The sequence below is a fragment of the Chaetodon trifascialis genome, chromosome 16, assembly GCF_039877785.1.
Source record: "Chaetodon trifascialis isolate fChaTrf1 chromosome 16, fChaTrf1.hap1, whole genome shotgun sequence".
In the NCBI taxonomy this organism is placed as follows: Eukaryota; Metazoa; Chordata; class Actinopteri; order Chaetodontiformes; family Chaetodontidae; genus Chaetodon; species Chaetodon trifascialis.
The window spans coordinates 13422762-13443924 of NC_092071.1; the positions used below are offsets into that span (position 1 = coordinate 13422762).

At 40.6% G+C, this 21163-nt stretch overlaps 2 protein-coding genes across 2 annotated transcripts; both read left to right on the plus strand.

Moving 5' to 3' along the window:
- The first annotated feature begins 432 nt into the window (after positions 1 to 432).
- LOC139345027 (V-set and immunoglobulin domain-containing protein 10-like 2) lies at positions 433 to 8423 on the plus strand. Its single transcript, XM_070983474.1, is given in 13 exon segments — positions 433 to 478; positions 1370 to 1419; positions 1539 to 1866; positions 2113 to 2388; positions 3243 to 3518; positions 4410 to 4697; positions 4775 to 5032; positions 5117 to 5407; positions 6163 to 6516; positions 7375 to 7497; positions 7592 to 7616; positions 7745 to 7845; positions 8272 to 8423. Coding segments are annotated over 13 exon segments (2568 nt in total).
- Positions 8424 to 11235: 2812 nt separating this feature from the next.
- LOC139344721 (complement factor B-like) lies at positions 11236 to 20273 on the plus strand. Its single transcript, XM_070983070.1, has 18 exons — positions 11236 to 11302; positions 12083 to 12289; positions 12377 to 12562; positions 12675 to 12851; positions 13492 to 13578; positions 13794 to 13933; positions 15484 to 15628; positions 15750 to 15881; positions 16122 to 16232; positions 16429 to 16563; positions 17107 to 17213; positions 17537 to 17669; positions 17910 to 18048; positions 18518 to 18594; positions 19251 to 19351; positions 19492 to 19621; positions 19974 to 20023; positions 20097 to 20273. Exons 1-18 carry the CDS (start codon positions 11245 to 11247, stop codon positions 20271 to 20273), a joined length of 2292 nt encoding a protein of 763 aa, XP_070839171.1. The 5' UTR covers positions 11236 to 11244.
- Positions 20274 to 21163: the final 890 nt, after the last annotated feature.

Below are 21163 nucleotides of genomic sequence, written 5' to 3' on the forward strand. Positions count from 1 at the left end.
GTGCGTGTGCGTGTGCGTGTGCGTGTGCGTGTGCGTGTGTGTGTGTGTGTGTGTGTGTGTGTGTGTGGAAGGCTAACCTGTGCACCCATGCATCTGTCTTGTATAATAGATGAGCTCAGTATCGTCGAGTTATTCTAACCCCGCAGGAGAAAGAAAGAGGGATAGAGGGATAGAGAGAAAGGAAAAACGCATGAATAATTCAGTGCAAATCAGTTTAGTGACCCTCCGTCCCTTCCTACTCTCAGTCTAATGAAGTCGGTGCCTGCGACCGGATTCTCCAGGAAACTTGTGGATCGGACAGAGGAAAAGACGGGACCTCAGGCATCAGAGGAAGGCTGAAGGCAGTTTTTGTGGTGTACCTTTTGATCATCTGTATTGCAGTTTTTTTTTTTACATAAAAGAGGTTGTGGGACTGAGGATCATCATGATACCATGGTGGCCCAACTGCTAGGGCTGGCCTTTCTGTTTCTACCTACCAGTCTGGTCACCTTTACAACATATGGTAAGTCCAACATGTTTTCATTCATTTACACTTATCTGAGCTGTAGTTCAAATGAGCTTTTCTATATCACATAATTTGAATGGTTAATGAGCATTTTTAAGACAAACTGCTAATAGGACTGATCAAAAATTCTTTATTATTCCTTTTCTTTCAGTAGAAAAGCTGTAATTCAGCTCTATAAAAGTATAGAACAACAGATACTTGATATTGTAGTTCCATAACAATATATCAGTGAATGTATATATATGTATATAAAAACATGTAACAGAAATGCTGTGATGACGAGCACTTAAATTTGTAATTGCGATTTTTACGGAGTGGGAAATTTTACACTTGAAATCTAAAAATTGTCGGTGTTCTTTGGCGTAACAATGAGTACACTGTTTCTAAAAGTCCTCTGACATATCTTGGGCTTTTCTGTCCTCCAATTTCTTGTCACTTACGGGCCAACACATACCAGTATATCTGCAATGAACTAATACTGACATACATATTGGTTTGGTCAATTTATAGGTCTAATTATAAGAAAATTCTAAATAACAAACTAGAGCTATAGAAATGTGTGTTTCACACGTGTGAGGAGCTTCATCTGGTGTAATGCATAACGGTGGAACATTGCACTGAAAGTCAGTTTCATTATTTTATTTGTGATTTTCCACATGCTAGAATATAATTATCAATTGGAGAAGATTTATACCAATATTGTAACATTTATTACAACCCCATCTGCCATCTGTAACTGCTGGCTATGTTGTCTGTGAAATGATAGGAGAGAGAATAAAGTGAGTTGATAGATTGAGTATGGCTGGAAATATAATTGGACTAATCCTGTTATCTGTTTTGGAATCCCTTATCAAACTATGGCAGTGTGTCTGGAACTTACAGTGTAATCCATCCTGTAACTGAACCCTGGCAGGGTACATGACACCATCATCTCCTTTTCCTGCACACACACACAAACACATACACACACTCAGTTTGCATGCATGTTTGTGTATCCTCTCCCTCAGCCGTGCAGATCAATCACAACTGGGAGGTGGTGTACCGGGACACCAGTGTGTATGGAGTGGTGGGCAAAGCGGTTATCCTGGAGTGCGGTGCCACCTTACCTGACATGTACATATGGAGCTTCACCAAGCCCAGCACTGATGCTATAAAGGCTGTGGTGTATGATTTGGGGAAAGGAACGAGGATCCAGAAGCTGGCCGAGAGGCTCGGAAAGCTGACGGTCATCTCAAACAGCGCAGCTGTGAGCATTGAGAAACTGACTCTGGCCGCGCACGGCCTGTTCACCTGCCAGGCCTTCTATGACATAGAACGGGAGCCCAAAGTCTACTACTACTACGTGCACCTCACTGTCCGAGGTAAGACTTCCTGTACTCAGGAGAGGACTGTTGGTGGTGCTGGGGTGGTGGTGATACCAGCATGTATCCAATACTCAAACTTACCTTGACAACACAAACATATCTATGCCATTTACAAACTGCAATTGGTGACTTTTCAGGAACCACATATGCCGATACTGATATATCTATGATAAACGGTTAAATAAATCGAAGTGTGAAACATCCTTGGACAAACACTTCGTTATGACTTTGTCTTGAATACAGTTCCCGTCAGTAAGCCTTACCTCCTGATGAGTGATGCATCCCCAGTGGAAGGATCCACAATGTGGATGCGCTGCAATCTGGAAAATGGGACTGGGCCGATCCAGTATGTGTGGAAACATGAGACCCGCAACGGCAACGTCTCAGTCTTTGCACAGAGCAACACCAGTGTTATCAACATGACCGACGTCAACCGCAACCACACCGGCTGGTACCGCTGTGTGGCCAGCAATGCCGTCAACAGTGAGAGCTCTAACCGGCTATGGCTGGACACCATCTGTGAGTATTTTTGGGGTAAGATATGGGTTTAATATGGTCATCAAATAATTGTACAAGGTTAAAGTGTTTTGAGATACTAAGTAGTAAAAAATATAAGCCCTCAAATATTCTACTAAAACAATGGTAACAATTTAAAGGTCCAGTCATCCAGAAGCAGGAACTGGAGATGCACATGTATGAATTTTCTGCTTTGATGTCTTTTCCGTTCTTGTCTTTGGTATTTAATATGTGAGTAATCAATGAATTGTGAACACATGCATCTTTGGCATTTGTCCCGCTCAAAGAAAATGTCACCATGTAACATGTCTTGAATGATGAGTGTGATAAACCATTAGTCACACTCTTTCATGTTTTAATCAGCAGTCAGCTATACTTCAGATTTCTGTTTATTCAAATTCCTCCTCCTCTGTTCTCTTGGCATTTGAGAAACATGTTGTACTGTTTCTGCTTTGGCTTGTATTTCCAAAACCTGCTTGTATTTTGTATGCTAATGTCATATCTACCATTGAGGACACTGGGATCATGACTTATACAATTAAAAACGTAGATTAGGTGGATATTTATTATATTTTAGACCTACATTCATCAGATGGTCAGACACACAACTCCAAATGAATGATAATGTTGCTCCGTAACCATTGGATGTGTGGATAAGGGCTTATTTACAGTAAGCTGGAGTTTTTTGTGTGTTTGACTACCTGAGCTGGAGTGACAGATTGTATGAATGATCTACGATTGTTGAGGGAGATGTCTCACTTTAAACTTTCATTCTTAACAGACTAATGTGAGGTTGCTCAGCTGTGTATGTAACATGTCCTTCATATCTTGAGCGCATTCGTGTCCTCTCTCCTCAGTTGGCCCGGACATTCCTCAGATAGATGTGACTCCGTACAGTATGACAGAGAGGGGATATTCAGCCCTGGAGAGAGAGACTGTTTCTTTACTGTGTCAAGCTCAGTCCAACCCAGCCAGTCAGTACGTCTGGTTCTACAACAACTCCCAGGTCTACACCGGACCACAGTTCACCATCACCAAGATCCTCCGCATGCACACTGGCGACTACGCCTGTTTGGCGCAGAACACCTACCTCAACACCCGCTCCAAAAAAACCATCAGCCTGACTGTCTACTGTGAGTCTGACCTCTGACCTTGGCCATGCCATCAGTCCTCCTCCTGCTCTGTGAACCTCTCAACTCAGTCCTGACATGTGTTCTTCTGTCTTGGTGCTGCAAATGGCAAGGAGTGCAAAAGACTGTGATGTGATTCAATCATCCAGATTTGACATTTATGGTTAAAGACTGAAAGAACACAAATCCAGGATCTTATCACCTTTGATTTTCATCTTCATTAAAAGTGACTCTCCTACTACGAATTCAACTCCCTGACCATCTCACTTCCAACTAAACCTCTCCTGCTTTCAGTGTGATGCAGAAACCTCCTTTCTTCTTCCATTCAGTACCTCTCATATTTCAAGCTCTGTATTATGAACTCATACACTCACACGCCAACACACCACAGCAGAGTGTAGAAGTGCTGCAGACCTATTCTCCTGTTCGGGCCATCTGGGAAGTTGATGGGACTCTCTGACAGGTACCTCGCTGTGATGTCACAGCCATGGCAAGCGTTGGTTGGCTATAAGGCCGGGTGCTTGTCATTCTGCTCTCCTGTTTGGTTTGGCTGAGTTTTTGCAGTTCTGCTTGTCACTTGATCATGTGTCTGATCTAAAACAATACCCAAGAGAGATAGAGATGGTGTTTAATGTTTCACATTAGAAATACAGGCTTTGTAGGACTTGACATTCTTTTGTTTACCCAGCTCTACCACAAAAAAAGCTTGCAAATAAAAAGATGAGGATATTTAATCAAAAGCATATTCCCTCTTCTGTAATTTAGATAAGATAAATCATACCCCAAATCCTGAATAATGTAGCCCCACAGGCAATTTCCAAATGTCCCTAATGACCTCACATAACCCCCACTTTGCACATCACTGCCTCGTTACGCTGTATCTTATCCCCACAGACCCACCCGATGGCTCACCCTCCTGTTCTGTGGAGCCAGCTCTGAATCACACCTCTCTGAGACTGCTCTGCTCCTGGCCTGGCGGGTTCCCCTCCCCTTCCCTCCAGTGGACTGGAGACCTGAAACAAGTGGGGCACAGCGAGGCAGACACAGGGCAGCAAACAAATCCACTGACCAACACTGCCATCTTGCTGTCGACCGAAAGCCTGAATTCCAACCGCAGTGTGTTTACGTGCATGGGCTCACATGTGGCGCTCAAACAATCAACAGTGTGCAGCACACGCACATGTAAGAAAGAGAAAGAGAAAGATCTGTACGCTCACTGTTCTCCAAACCTCTCACTTAAACCTCTTTTCCTCCACCAGATATCCCCCCTGCAGAACCAGTGTGCTTTGCCTATGTGACTAACAACAAACAGTATCTGATGCTGTCCTGCTCCTGGGATGGAGGGGCCCCAAAAGCCTTGGTGTGGTGGGAGGGCCCAGGTGGCCAAGGCAAAGGCGGGGAACAAAACTCCAACATCCTGGTCCTTCGCTACGGCACTGCCCGCAATGGGAAACCCTACACCTGTCATGCTAAGCATCCACTCCTGGTCCAAACCAAGACCTGCAGGCTCACACTGGGTCAGTGCACATTGTCAGACCCATCTTACAACAAAGAGCTGATATGATTTATGAACTGACTGATTTATATGTTGTCATCTGTAGAAGCTCCTGTATTGCTGACACAGCGCAGAGTTGTGTCTGTATATGAAGGGAGTGATGTCCAGCTCACCTGCAACCTGAGGTCCAACTACCTTCCAGTCAATGAAATCACCTGGTTTAACAATCAGGGTGTGGACGTCCGAGACACCTCAAAGTACACACTGCTGCGAACATCCGCATGGGCCAATCTGACTGTGAGAGACACACATGAAACTCAAGACAGCGGCGAGTACAGGTGCTCCACTTCCAATGCAGTGGGAGGAACTGAAATCAATGTCACTTTAGTGGTCAAAAGTAAGATTTTTTTTTTCAACTTATATCTGCTTCATCTCCTTCTTACTGAGAGTTAGACGATAGAATTGACACTGCTCTATGAACTGCAGTCAGCAGATAGCTATCTTAGCTTAGCATAAAGACTGGAACCCAGAGACAACAGCAGGCCTGGCAGATATAAGTATCAGTCTAATTATGGGCCTGGGAGTATTGACTTCCTCTAGCCTTGCCAGGCAACCAGCAGAGACTGTTCGCATCAAACCTTTCACATCCTTTATTTCCATTTCAAGAAGTTGGTGACCCTGAATGCTAACATCAGCAACAGTGCAACAATGCTAACAGTGACAACGCTAACATTCTGATGTTTCAAAGGTAGAAAGCTCTCCATGTTCACAATGTTTAGGGTGCTAACGTAACAAAAGTTGCTAATTAGCATTTAACTCAACATTTAAGAAGGAATGTCATTAGCTTTGTGGATAATTGGTGATAAAACAAAATATTGGACAAATAAAAGTTTTGGCCTGTGGTGACACAAGATTAAAATTAAGAGTATTACAATTAATTTACAATCCATCCTGAGGGACATGAATGGGATGAACCAAATTTCATGGATTAATCTAATAGTTGTTAAGACATTTCACTTTCAAAAACCATAAACGTGAACCTCATTGCAGCACCGGAGGAAAAGTCACCAGCATTCTGTATAAAATTTCATGACAGATCATGACCAGCTGAAGTGCATATTTCCATCTGAGAGTGTTTTGCCTCTTTATCAGGGCACCCCATGCCACCCAATGCGACTCTGGTCAAAGTGGTGTACAACAGCCGACTGCGTAATGAGGTGGAGCTAGAGTGGCAGGTCGAGAACGAAGAAGAAAGAGGCTGGACAGGTTTCATCCTGGAGCACATATGGGTGTCAGAACGACCAGGGAGAAGAGGCAGCAGCAATGATTCAAAGGAGAGACTGGAGGAGAGGATCGGTGCACCAGTCTGGTACCGTAATGTCATCCAGGACCCAGAAGTCAGGAGTCACACAGTAGGGAGCCTGACACCATCCGTTACCTACCAGTTCCGCATCATACCTGTCAACCACCGTACCCTGGGGCACCCTTCTGCAGCAAAGACTCCAGGTATAGCAAGTGAACAGAATGAGGAAAGTGTGATCAGATACAAGACTTTTGGCGAGAGAGAGAGAACTGAGCAAGTACAGGAGCTTGAGTTAGGGGTGTCTTAACAAACAGATGATAACAAATGGGTAAAGGCAGGAGAAACATGTAATATGAAATTCTAAAAGGTGGCAGGTGAGTCAGGTGATTATTCAAACATTGATGGTACTTATGTCTTGCTCTGATTGCTGTTTTAATGACCGTCTAACATTTTTGTTTTTCTTTTTTGTTATCCACTTAGGTGAAAGACTCATACACAAACAAAAAACACATACAAACAATTACACACCTTTTGCTTCACACTTTCCACTCACTTCCTCTTTACCTACTGTCCTACTTCTTTCCTTTCCTTTAAGTGTGCGTCTCGTAAATTCTTTGTGTTAGTTGTGCCATGTAAAGTAGGATTTGATTGCTGTAACCAAGCCAGTGGCCAGAAGTGACAATTACAGGATAATGGTAATTGCTAAAACGAAGTGTAGCAGTAAAAAAAGTAAAAAAAAGTTTCTAGTATTAGCCACCATAAGATGCTGGCCACACCAAATACAGCGGCAGCAGCATAAATGCAGCAGAGCATTTTGAACTGAGCAAGGATGTGTTTTATTACTTATGCTTCAACTTTTTATTTGTAAGAGTAAGAATGTTTTATTTCCTCCTTCAAAAAGCTACACAGTTTTGTTTAAACATAATGCTGAGATGGGTTGAAAACCACTAGAGGGAGGTGAAACACGATGAAAAATAATGCAAGGCATCTATCAAGTGCAGCTACTGTCTGTTTTGTCAGAGGTGTGCTATTTTGCAATGTGTAACTGTGATGTGTTGCAGCGGAGCCACGCTACAATATGTACCCTGCTGTGATTGGAGCAGCTATAGGTGGGATGCTCTTTGCAGCCATCATCACAGTGCTGCTGCTTGTGTTCATAATCCGCAACCGCAACAACAATCCTCGTGAGTCATGCACAAGCACCCACATCCTAATGACTTGAATGATAAAGCCATTGTCCTTTTATGTTGCATTAATGTTCCGTGTTTCTCCCCCCAGGACTACATGACATGCTGTTTGGTTTGTGAGTATCTGTGTTATTGTCTATGAATATATATATATATATATATATAAAACAAAAGGAATGAAAGAAAATGCTGTCATTAAAAAAATGCTGTCAACTTAAACGGTTTCTTCTTCTGGTGCATCCAGGCAGCACAGCCAGTCGAGGGAAAACATCAACTTACCAGAGGATGAAGTGGTAGCTGGGTCAGAGGGAGGAATAGAGGAGATTGGTGGATCAGCCAGTCCAGGCAAGATGCACCCACATAAAAACAAAGTCATATTCATGCAGTCTTAAAGCTGGATTATACTTGTCAAAGGTTACCACACTCATTTGGACACTAATATGCTCTCTCAACCTTAAGTCCAACTGAAATTAAATTGCATGTTTCCTTGAGAAAAAAAAAATCAGAAGTAAAAGGTTTATGTCTTTTATTTCCTTGATGGCACCCTCTATCTTTGTATTAATTCATCTCTAAACTGTTCTTCGTATATGTAGGTGAAAAACTCGTTCATACAGAATCTTACTTTGAAAGTCATCTGTGTTCATGTAGACCTGAAGTCGTCCTGTCAGCTCATCAGATTTTATGCAGAATCTCTTTCAAACATCAGCAGCATCACTTCAAATCTTATTTCTTGTCTGCCTGATTCTGAACCTCAACAATGGTCATTTCCAGGTCCAACTATGGCTTTACCCCGGGCATCTTCACCCCTCACCACCTCACCCCTGAGTGCCACCCCCACCACCACCACCAGCCAAGCCCCTCCTTCTGGAGACGATAATGAGCCTGTCAGCGTCACCATCACTGTCAAGGCTACAGGCTCATAATCATACTACAGCCTGCTTCAGTTGCAATTTAACCTGGAATTAATGTTTCTTTAGACAGTAGACAGTTTGCGCAATGATTACAGCGTGTAGCCGCTGACTTAGATTTCAACTCAACTACAATAACAGTTGCAGACTTTTCTCATTTATCTATAAATAATTTGAAGCATGCGTATAATGGATCCACTGATTCTACAGTAAACGAGATGTGTATTAACTGCTCAGCCAACAGGAATGCTTTTTTAACAACCATTTGTATTAGCAGGCTACCTGCAGGGCTTGAACAGTCTCTGCTGTTTCCTCGTCTAACAATTTCACACAGATTGGCTTTTATATTTGTATAAATACTGACAAAACTGGCATGACAAACATTAAAATTATTATTGTCAGCGGTCATCATCATTATATGCATTTTTTTTATCATGAAACATTTAGCTGAGAATGAATACATTTACATGCGCACTAATATTCCACTATTATTTCAAATGCAAACAGCATATTCCTGTTGGAGTTTCTGAAGTAGGCCTTGTTCCAAATGGAACATTTTAATATGCATGTCAATTGGAGTTTTTATCGCAGTTTGTGACACAGAGCTTTTTGCCTGTTTACAGTCAGCTCTGTGCGTTGCCTAGCCAACAGTTTACAAGGCTGCTGTAGAGATGCATGCACACAAGAAAAGCCCACATTTGTAGTTGAAGGCTGCTGTAGAGATGCATGCACACAAGAAAAGCCCACATTTGTAGTTGAAGGCTGCTGTAGAGATGCATGCACACAAGAAAAGCCCACATTTGTAGTTGGAAAGAGAAATACACTTACTTTTTAACACAATAATATCGCTGACCTTTTCAAGAAGGCGGTTAAAGGAATGAAAGAGCAAGGCTGTGTTTGGTAACATGCACTGCATGCAAAAGGAAATATTAGTGGAATATTCATTTCAATTAGCCACATAAACAGCTTATTAGGAATATTGTCTTTTTTAGAAGAGGGGTAAAAAAAAAGAAGAGTATTTTGTGCATCTAAAGTCCAGTGTTGCTTATTTAATGCTTTATGTGAACATACTGAACATTTATGCAGTTCATCTGTGACTTGCTCACAATAAACCAAACATGAAAAAACTCCCATGGTGTGACCATTTAGGTTTAACAAAGCTTAAACTTGAATTAAATTAAATTAAGAAATTAAATGCACCTCTCCTCAAAAAGCGAAAGATAAAGCAAAGACTTGATAACACATATGTTTATTTGTGAGTCTGCTCTTTTCAAAGTCCAGCCATAATATTTTTTTCAGCTCTGATCAAATTGATTTTGTCCCAGAAATGGAAATCTGTTAAGGGCTGAGGTAAAGGTCTGAACACAGACTGTGGTAGACTGGAGCTGGACATACTTGGCAGGTTTGAGACACAGAGAGCAGACCGAGTTACTTGGAAAAACAGGCAAAATGCAATAGCACATGACAAAAGGCAAAGAAAGCAAAGTGGCTGACAGTGTTATCAACCTTGCCAGCAAAACAATCTGGTGAAGACTGGTGAGGAGATCTGGGTTTTTATCCTGTGGCTGATGAGTGTGGATTGGCTGCAGCTGTTGGGGCTGATTGGCGAGGGGAACAGGTGTAGGTGAGCCATGATAGCAGGGCACCGCCCAGTCCAGATACAGATATACACACACACACACACACACACACACGCACACACGCACAATTTAACAATTTATTCCTATACTTTATGACTAATAGTTAAATTTAATGTATGTTTGTCTTCATCACATGAAAAAAGACATATACCTTCTCCACTCAGGGAAATTCATACTTAACATGTGTGATACGTTCTCACACACATGCTTTCTTTTAGATACAGGTAGAGAATAATCGTCCCTAAATCCCTTGCAATTGTGCATTGGGAAATGTTTCCTTAATCTCTTGGACTATGTGCCCACACCAGAGATTTCTCCCGATTCTTTGAATCTTTTAATAATTTTGTGGACTATGGATGGTGAAATGTCCATGATCACCTCAGCAAGTGGTTTGACTGATCAGATCACAATGTGTCTCAGTGTCCGTTTACATTTGTAAACATTTCAGCATTGTCCAATTATGGTCCGATCACCTATGATGCATGCTAATGCCACATGTGAGTGGGGGCCTGTGAGGGTCAGAGAGAGCAACAGTTAAACCAGTGTGGTACGACTGTGGTGTTCAATAATTGAAACAACATGTCAATAAGCAACACTCAACGGTGTTGACAGGTTTTAGGAAATGATGAAGCAAATGTTTGTACTTTGCATTGGTTTCACAACGACTCTGTTTTTTTATGGGACATGTGACCGTGTGTGTACACACCCAGGATCAAAAATGGAGAAGCCATGGCCTACTTAAGGTCAGGACACACAAAACAGAGTCATTTGGACTACAGTGGTCAACTGTCAGTGCTCCTAGTCTTTGAGGAAGCAGGTCAAGTATTATGAGTAGGAACCTTTTCTTAATTTTTTCATGAGTTTTCATTTTTAAAGAATACTACCAGGTGTTGTCATACAGTAAGTAATAAATATGCATGGTTCATTAAAAGTTACTGACTTATTTCTACATTAGTCAATTTGATTGAAGTTGTTTGAAACTCTCCTATTAAGGTCTCATGAAAAGGTTAAGACATTGTGGGAAATTGTTTGGATGTTTCCTGTGACACACAATATTGATCTCCTTTTATTTGTGGTAAAGTTAATAAGTACCAGGATGGTCCCTCTTCCTGAACATCACTGTCCTTTTGGAAATAAATGCACAGCTCCTACAAAACCCTCTCGTTTTTATTCTGTTGTCCAGCTTAAGGTTCAACATGGGATTTTCTATCCACTGGAGTTGGTTTGCTGCACTTTCATGTCTCCTCTTGATGGGTGAGCTGCTTTCACTGTACATTCAAAACTTGAAAGTAGAATTGCATTGGGAAAATACCATCCAGTATTTTATCTCCAGTCTGATTATTTGCTTTGTGAAGATGTTTATATGATATTTCTGGATGTAAGGTCATTTCATGCTCTTAATATGTGCTGTTTGTTGTGGCAACTTTAAACTCAGCATCATTTATGTTTATTCTTATTTACTTTGGCTCAGTTGTTAAAACAATCATGACATTCTCCAAAGTGTAAATGCAGCTATTGTGCAACGGTTTCATGGGACATAACAACTCCATTGCTTGTCTACAAAAGGTTGTAACTCACCAAAAGCTTTCCATTCATGCTTCAAAGCCGAGGTGGCAGCAAATTGGCCAGTGCAACCAAAATGAAGTATCTCCAGCTTCAAGAAGTATAAACAGTCCTTTGCACACATGTCCCAAAACGTGCAATTAACTTGAAATTCAAATTCTCAGAGAGCTGAACAGTGTTTTAAGAAAAACGATTATCATCCAAGAAGTGAGCCATAGTGAATGTAACATGACAAGTAGAATCAAATTTAAATATACAACATGTGTATTAAATCTTAAACAATGCAACAGCACATTTAAAGACTGCAGAGAGCTATACATTGAAGGAGTACTGAATTTGGGGAATTTTACACATGAATTTAGTGATTTTGCAGTCATACTACTCATCTTGTGAGAACAATCGTGTAATGTCTTATGTGTCTCTGTAGCGAGCTTTCTAAAGTCTGAGTGCATTACATATTTTATTTTTCAGCAGGTGAAGTTCGGTGTGATTGCACGGAGACAAATATGCAAATAGAGGGAGGTCATTACAAATTGACCAAGAAGCTGGAGACAGGCAGTCTGCTGATCTACGAGTGTCCTGAGGGTTACTACCCATTTCCAGCTTCGACCCGCAGGTGCCAGTCAAATGGCAGCTGGAAACCAACACCCAAAAGATTTGCACCACAGAGATGCAGGCGTGAGTGATGTGACGATGATGCTTCTCACGTTGCCTCACACTGTCTGCTCTTCATCATAACTCAGATTCTTTTGTTTTGCTTTGCAGTCGCTGAATGCCCAGACCCCAGTGTGCTGGAGAACGGAGACGTCTCGCCTCCTCAGGAGAAGTACTTTGTGGACAATGAGACCGTGTATGAATGCTACTCTGGATACACAATGCGAGGCTCATCCAGACGCGTTTGCTTACCCAACGGGAAGTGGAGCGGCTCCACTCCCATCTGTAGCCGTGATTGTAAGTCCTGAACAGCCATCCACCTTCTTTCTCCCTCTCCTTTCTCTGTCAGATTTGGGATACCTCCGTATTTGTGACTGTTTTATGACTTTTGTCTTCTTTGTCACCACAGCAGGAGATAATTGTGCTGATGCTGGTGTGCCAGCTGGCGCCTCAAGAACAGGGAGCACATTTGGAATTGGCGACACAGTGACATACAGCTGCAATGGCAACCTGTTTTTGGTGGGGTCGAGTGAAAGAGTGTGTCAGGAGAACGGCCAGTGGACCGGCAAAGAGCCAGCATGCTACTGTAAGACTGAATTACCATTGACAGTCTGTGACATTTGATCAAAGTTTTTCCATGAAAAGGTCTGCTGGCAGACTAATGGAAACAGTGCTCCATACATACACCTGCAGAAGAAATGCTGCAACATTCTGAGGCAATGACAAAGGTCAAACACTCAAAAGTTACAATTATTGTGCAATAATGTTTCATTTTCAGTTTTATTTATTAATCCCTCAGTTTTTATGTGACAGGCAGTAAGTCTCAGTTGACCCAGTTTCTGAGATAAACAGGCTGGACAGTGACATGTCCAGGCTTTCTGGCTTGGGGTGGAACACGTGGGGCACTGAACCACCAGTGCATGCTTGTATTTTGTATACTATATCAAGCTTTTTGGTTAGACACTGGATTTGTAATGCTAGTCTTGCCCTTTCAACAATGCAGCCACCTGGTCACTGGTGGGAGGCCAGTGAGGGATCATTTCCTACCAACTACTACCAGTTGGTGAGGCAGTTGGGATCTCCAGTTGGGAGCACTCAGTAAGAGTCAATATTCCTGTGATCCCTCACCAGCTTCTCACCTGTAAACACTGAAACTTGAACCAAAGTCTCTGCTGTGAGGGACAAGTACTCACTTTTTCTTTTGTATCACTTCACCTTGTCACAAGACAAACACACCTATGACACTCCATTGGAGGTTTCAGAGGCATTTGGCAGTGCAATCAAAGACAGCCTCACCACCTTAGAGCCAGTTGGTAAGTTTCTGGATGTAACCTTATTTGTAGTATTATTTAATATCAATGCAAATGAGTGATGATTTAATAATTTTTACTACTTCTTAGTGACCATTGAAATTCAGTCCTCTTTATGATGACATAATACCTAATCTGTATGTTGTAATTTAAAAAGAGTATCAATGTGTCTTTCCCTCTCTTTCCGTCCATTAAAAAATAACATTTGAATATGGCAGATTACACAGAGGACGGGAGAAAAATCAGGATTTCAAACAATGGGACACTTAACATCTATATCGCAGTGGATATTTCTGAGAGCATCGAAGAGGAACACATAAATCATGCAAGGCATGCCATCTCAAAACTTATTACAAAGGTAAGAAACAAGCAACTTTCCTCTTTATCAAAAAGGGAAAAGGAGCAAGAACACTGCAGAACAGTTTTATCAAAATGATGTAACAGTAGGTGGTAAAAGTTTATAGTGCTCTTTTAATGGAGAGGGTGATTGCACTACAGAATTTCCTCACTTACAATATGCTGACTTTGCAAACAGTCAGCAACACTGTGCTGGGACTGGAGATGCAACATTGTTTTTGCTGATTGTGAGTCAGTTTAAAGGATGCTTATGGGATGAAAGTACTGACTGCAGTTGATGGATACTGGCAATAAATGTGCTGAGATTGAATATTTTACAGATATAGCAATCAGTGTGACCAGCCTGAACGTTTGACCAATCACTTAATTTTACCGTGTAAGGAATAAAATGTTAAAGAAATTTCAAGTATTGCTCAGAAGCATTTCTCTCCCCAAATACTCAACAAAGACAAAGATTTTGTGATTAAAAGTTGCATTTTGAAAAACAAAAAAATCATAACTTTATGAAATGCTGACTGAAAGTAACAGGTCTTAATTTGAAACAACTATTTTGAAAGAAATATAACTGCAATGAAATCAGAACAATCAAATAATTTGCAATAGTGTCTATTTGTGTGAGAAGAAGCAGGAAGAAATGGGTATTTAAAAATGTACAGGATTATTTCACTGTCCCTTTGGGTCCCCATGCATCTGCAACACACAGTTTTTACATATTTCACACCATCTTAAATGTTTGTTTTGGTCAGACTTTATTTTGTCATTTCTTATGATTGGAAGGTACCTTATTTGCAGCATAATTTGGTAACTAACTCCAGAGTAACTCTAGTATATTTGGGGTCTAATATGGCACTATTTGTGGTTTCTAATTGCATTAGGTGTATGGTGTCTAATTAGGGTAATTGCGTTTGGCTTGCTGTCAATGCACACTATGGGATTCTCTTCCTAATGATAAATAAATGTATTACTTTCCAAAATAACAACCATTAGCAGTTTGATACGTGAGGAGGCGTTGCGTTAGCAAAAGATTTCACAGCAGTTCTTTAAGTCAGTATAGGTTTACAATTAATTTACTTGTCGTATTTAATTGATTTGTTTCATGTCACTGGGTGAGACCACGACAGTACAGGCAGACAGGAATATTTCCATGATTCATTGACAAAATAGAAGTACATGAGCTTCTCATGCTCAAAACAGGCACAGGTTAAAACCAGGAAGGCTTTTCAAACACACAAAGCTGTTAGGCAAAATAGTCAGCAGAGGTCAGGCAGAGGTCAGGCAGACAGGTCAAGGTGTCAGGGTAAAGGGTTCAGGTCTGCTACCTGAAGCTGCACAGGATCATGGGTACAGGGTATAGGGATCAGAGGTTCAAAAGCAATGGCACAAAGCAGCAAAGACAGTCTGGAAACTGACTGGTGAGCAGGGGCTGGTACTGCAGGGCTGATGAGGGACACTGGAAACAGGTGGGCAGGGAAGGTCAGGTGATGGGAATGGATGGGAAGGGTATGCTATAGGCCAGAAGGAGGCAAAATGTGACCCTTTGTGTCTCCACAGATTTCATCCTTTACCGTGTCTCCAAACTATGAAATCGTCTTTTTCTCCTGTGAGATATTTGAAGTTGTCAACATTTTGGATTTTTTCGATAACAAAATAAAACTGAGCACCATCAAGGATGAACTGGAAAACTTTCAAACAGATGGTGAGTCAAACAGATCAGAGATTCTGTTGGGAATACAGTAAAATAATACTGTCTTAACACACAACTTGATCCAAGTTTTACCGTGTGTGTGTGTGTGTGTGTGTGTGTGTGTTGACTCAAGGCAAACACACTCTCGGAACAGATCTGAACAGTGTTTTCCGGACCTTCTTGGAGCGAATGGCTATTATAAGGCATCGAGTTGGAGAGGAGGCTTTTAAGGAACACCGTCATGTCCTTATCCTTTTTACAGATGGTAATTTCAGCCACTTGTATTTAAACTTGTGTATTTAAAGGACTTACTTCAGCCGTGAAGTTTCAAGTAGGAGCGTTGCCATCCAAGCTAAATGCGGCAAGGGCGAATTTTTCATGACGTAAACAAACGTCCACTGCTCTTCTGAGGAGATGAAACATCGGGTCACAAACATAAATGCTGCAGTTCTGCCACATTTTCTACATTTTTTTGCCAACAGTTAATCAACACATTTCCTTGCAGGTGCTTACACGTTAGGTGGTTCACCTGCATCCACTGTGGCAAAAATAAAGAACTTCGTATACATGGACCAAGCCAGTGAGAGTGGCATTGAATCAAGAGAAGAATATCTTGGTGAGTTTTACGTCTAATTTGTTGTACAGGTTTCTGCTGCTATGCTGATTTTCATCATTCGGCCTTGTTGCTGTCACATGCTGTATTGTCAGTAACATCTCATTCTTACACAATAAGGCCTAGCTTGAGCAACAGAATGTGTTTTAATGCAACAACGTGAGTCTAATTTATCTCACCACTTTTCAACCTGCTACAGACATTTATATTTTTGCCATTGGAGCTGAGATCTTTGATAACGACCTGCAGCCTCTCACAGTGGGGACCGGTGGCAGTCATTACTTCAGAATGAAGAACATTGAAAATTTACAAGAGACCTTTGATGAGATAATTGGTAAGTCGTCTTTGAAAATGAAGGAATCTGGTAATACAGTTCACTTCGAAGCACCATGACCTGGATGAATGAGAATCTTCACAGATGTGTTAGCATTATCATGTGAGCATGTTGCCACGCTAATATTAACACTTAGCTCAAAACACCGCTGTGCATAAAGAGGCAATCAGCTGCTAGCATGGCTGGAGATCCTCATTACTTTTGTGCACAAATTTTGCAGGGGCAACGTTACGGAAGCTGAGAACAGCCATTCTTGCAATTATTTAGGCATTATTGAGGTTTAATGCATATATGTTGTTTTGGATTAACACATCTGTTAAAGGAGTCGTTGATATTATATAATGTAATGGGTTATTGGACAATAAACTCCAAATTGCTTCTAATGTACAATATGTGTTTGGAAAAAGACATTTGAAAAATTACTAGAATGTTGTTTCAATGTTGGGCCTTTACTCAATATTGATCCGTATCTCTATAGCATGCACGTATTTGCATTCATGAAATTCATGATCAGCTTTGAATTTGCTGGGGTTTTTTATGCAGATGAAGAAGCAGTTAAGGGTCTATGTGGTCTTCATAAGGGGTATGAAACAGCCAGCAGAGACAGCAAGAGGAAAATGTATCCATGGATGGCATTCATTATCATCCAGGTGAGTGTTTCCACATTTCTTTTATCTTCATAATAGTAGGTTTGCAAAGCCAACATATGGATCTCATATGTCAGCCTTGCAATTTGAGAATAAACAAAACCTCCATTTCTTTCACTTGGCCACAATCAGTAGAATCAGAGGAATACTTTTCCATCGAGGAAAATCACTTTTTTTATTCTGAGCTGACCTTTTGATGTAAGATTTGACAAGAAATATTCCTTATTATTTCCTTATTATCCACCATCATTGCCATGTTGTTCTTGCTTCTGTGTGTGACATAACTAATAAACTCTATTATATTTATTCACCATTCAAAACTTAAGAGTGGAGCATTTTCAAAGAAGTGCTTCGGCTCTCTGGTGAGCCCTCAGTTTGTCTTGACTGCCGCTCACTGCTTTGCATTTGGAGATTTACCTGAGCACATCACAGTGGAGATTGATGATGGACAGGGCAAAGGTAATGATAAATGTTTATTTAATGCATCTTTCTTCATTTGCCTCAACGTGACATACTGGCATTTTAGCAGTTCACAAAAATAAGTGTTACAGTGTCCAATTATTTGCTTTGGTTTTTATTTGCTTTTGTCGTTTCAAAGTTTGCTATAGTCAAGCATTTCGATTTCCAACATAAGTTTTTCTGCTATCCATCATAATTGCAGTAACAACAATACTATTTAACCTTGATTGTGTTTTACAGTGAAAAAAGTTAAAAATTTCTTTATACACCCAAACTACAATGTAAATGCTAAAGTAAATGAGGGTGTGAAGGAGTTCTACGACTATAATGTGGCTCTCATCCAGCTGGAGAGAGATGTTCAGATCTCCAGTGCCGTCAGGTGAGCACTGTCTTTGTACTTGGATTTGATGTGACATTATCTGTCCTTGCTTGGTGATATAGTCCCAGTTAATGTTTAATCGGTTTAATCATGCCGATGCCGTGCTGCCATCATCTAAATCATGGAAAAAAAGTTTGCTGACAATAATATTTTGTCAGTGTTTTTGTGAGCAAAATTAACACTATTGCACACATGCACACATGCAAAAGCCTTTAAACAGATGGATAAAGGCCTCAGAATTAGTAGGTTGTAGACTTTATAAACGAAGGCTAAAAATGACCAGAAACCATAAAACCTATTGTGATGGAGGCTGAGAAGGTGAAAAAATGGAGGTCAGGCAGCTGCCTGTGCTTGAAAAACTGTTACATTTGTGATACTGTGTTTTTAGAAAGAAATATTCTGTGTTAAATCTTATTCACTTGGACCATCATTCTCTCCATGTTATATTGTTTTTTGGTGTCTGGTTCAGGCCCATTTGTATACCTTGCACCCAGGAGACCAGCAATGCTCTAAAACTGGTTGGAGATTCCACCTGCAAGCAACAAGGTGAGACAACTCTTCCAACACCGTTACACAACCTGGTCTTCATAAATACTGTTTAAAAATTCCTGCAAGTTCAGTCTTGATCTGATGGGTCCTGCTAAAGGAGCCACAACTGACAATTCGCCCTGCAGTCCTTAGTTACTGTTCCTATGCCTGTCAAGCTTTATTAGTCATTTTTGAAACAGTAAGTCCTTGATTTCAGCAGAGGTAGACACAAGCAGGCTAATGTCAGCTAACTCTCTCTCTCTCTCTATTTAAAATGTATTTGAAATAGGCAAACAAATGATTTACGAGTAACTTCGATGGGAAATAAAATAATGACAGAACATAATATATCATTAAATATTACACAAAATGTATTTATGTATTGGGATAGTGACAAATTCATTAATACATAGAGTAATAAATATAATTAATAACAAAAATGAATAAATACATCATTTTGTATTGATAGAAAGAATCGTGTTATTAAAATGATATATAGATGAATATGATATTGTCAATGATTCATTCTACATTACAAATGCTTCATACAGATGAATTACAGTTGGTGACAAATACATATATACAATTACCTTTAAAATGTCTTAAACCTTAAACTAAAATATCTCCAGATCCTCAGGTACAATTTACTGCATTTCTGTGATCTTTAAATACAGAGCAGCTCCTGTTCAAGAATTATCTTGAAAAACTCACTTTCCTGACCAGAACAGGCAACGTGGTAAATGAAAAAGATGTCCACGCTAAGCTTGGTGATAACGTGAGTTTTAAATTATTGAACTATATGTTGTGCATGTGTGGGTGATGTGGGGTGAGTGGTGGGTGGGGGGGGGGGGGGGGGTCATGTTTTCCTGAAAGTCACCCTGAGCTGTGGTTCTTCTTTCAACTTAATCATTGCAGAGAGATGATTGCATCAAACACGCACTACAGGCGGAAGGCATAACGACAAAAAATGTAAAGGATGTTGTGACTGATAACTTCCTGTGCACTGGTGGTCGGACTCCTTTCAGAGATCATATAGCATGTACAGGTACGTTCCCTCGATTACATGTATAAAAGTTAACTTCAAATTACATCTAGATGCATTACAGAGGCATCCATACTGTGTCTTTGTCTGATCTGAGATGAGTAAGGGGATGAAAAAATGTCCCTGATTATCCCTGTAAATATGCAAACGCACACATCAGCCTGTTGAGCCTCCGTTATCAAGTAACACACAGTTCTTGTTTTTTGTGTCTGATCAGTAACTGAGGCCCATTATTTTGGGTGTAACTGTGTGTGTGTGTGTGTGTGTGTGTGTGTGTGTGTGTGTGTGTGTGTGTGTGTGTGTGTGTGTGTGTGTGTGTGTGTGTGTGTGCATTTGTGTGTGTGCATTTGGACAGGTGACTCTGGAGGCGCTGTGTTCAAGAACTATGAGCATCGTACAATACAGGTAAACAGCCTTCTCTTCCAGCAGTGTATCACTAAAGAGTAGCAGTAGTAGTAACCGTCTTTTTCTGTCACAGGTTGCATTGGTCAGCTGGGGAACCAAGATTATGTGCAGGGCAGGTGGTCTTGTTGAATCAGATGACACCTCCAGAGATTTCCATATTAATCTTTTCAGAGTTATCCCTTTCCTCAAATCTATCCTTGGAAATGACAACCAGGATGAATATGCACCACTTCAGTTCTTGGAAAGCTAAATACGTTTATTTACAGGAATTTGTGTAACAGTGGCTGATGTTATTTTTCTGATCGATGCACGGATGACTGAACTCGTCCAATCACTCAGTTTTGTTTTTTTTTTCCATGTGAGAAGTTAAAAGTAAAAATGTCAAAAGTAAAAAATATAAACACAACATCATATTATGTCCTTGTTTCAGGTAATCATCATTTTAAATATCCTAAACATACCATGTTGTTAGAATTTCTGTGTCAGGACAGTCAGAATAATAATTTAGACTTGGTTTTCTTGTTTTCAATTGATCATGTACTAACTTTGATCATCTGATGGAGCTGAAGTTGGTTCAGTTCAGGTGCAGACCTGCTTGAAGCTTGTTTCTAGCCTAACCTTTTCTTTTGGCGACTTATGGATTTACAATATTCTTATAAAGACGAAGTGGTTTTCTTTTGTTTTTTGTTTGTTTTTCATTATTATATATACGTTTCTTTCCTGACTTTAGGGACTGTAGTGCAAATATATAAAATCAGCAATAAACAATATATACAATGAAATTTACCATGCACAGGTATTCATGTTGACAGTGACACTGAGTGAAGAATGTACGTGGTCATGACCTGCAGTGATGCTTCCTGCCAGTTTCCTCAGTCTGGAGATGTGTAAGTCAGGTTGGCACCAATGATTTTCTCAGCAGTGCTTATAGTCCGTTGCAGTCTGCTCTTGTCCTCTTTGGTGGCAGACCAAACCAAACACTGATGGATGTATATAGACCAGACTGGATTATTCCTTTGTAGAACTGGATCAGCAACTGTTGAGGCAGGTTGAACTTGCTGACTGAAGCAGGAAGTACATCCTCTGTTGCACCTTCTTGGTGATTGAGGCTATGTTTGAAATCCACCTTAGGTCCTGGGA

Coding starts and splice junctions, on each gene's coding strand:
- LOC139344721 (XM_070983070.1), top strand. CDS start 11,245: ATGGGATTTTCTATCCACTGGAGTTGGTTTGCTGCACTTTCATGTCTC. Junction 13,579..13,793: donor CACCACCTTAGAGCCAGTTG/GTAAGTTTCTGG, acceptor TGAATATGGCAG/ATTACACAGAGGACGGGAGA. Junction 18,595..19,250: donor TTCCACCTGCAAGCAACAAG/GTGAGACAACTC, acceptor CTTTAAATACAG/AGCAGCTCCTGTTCAAGAAT.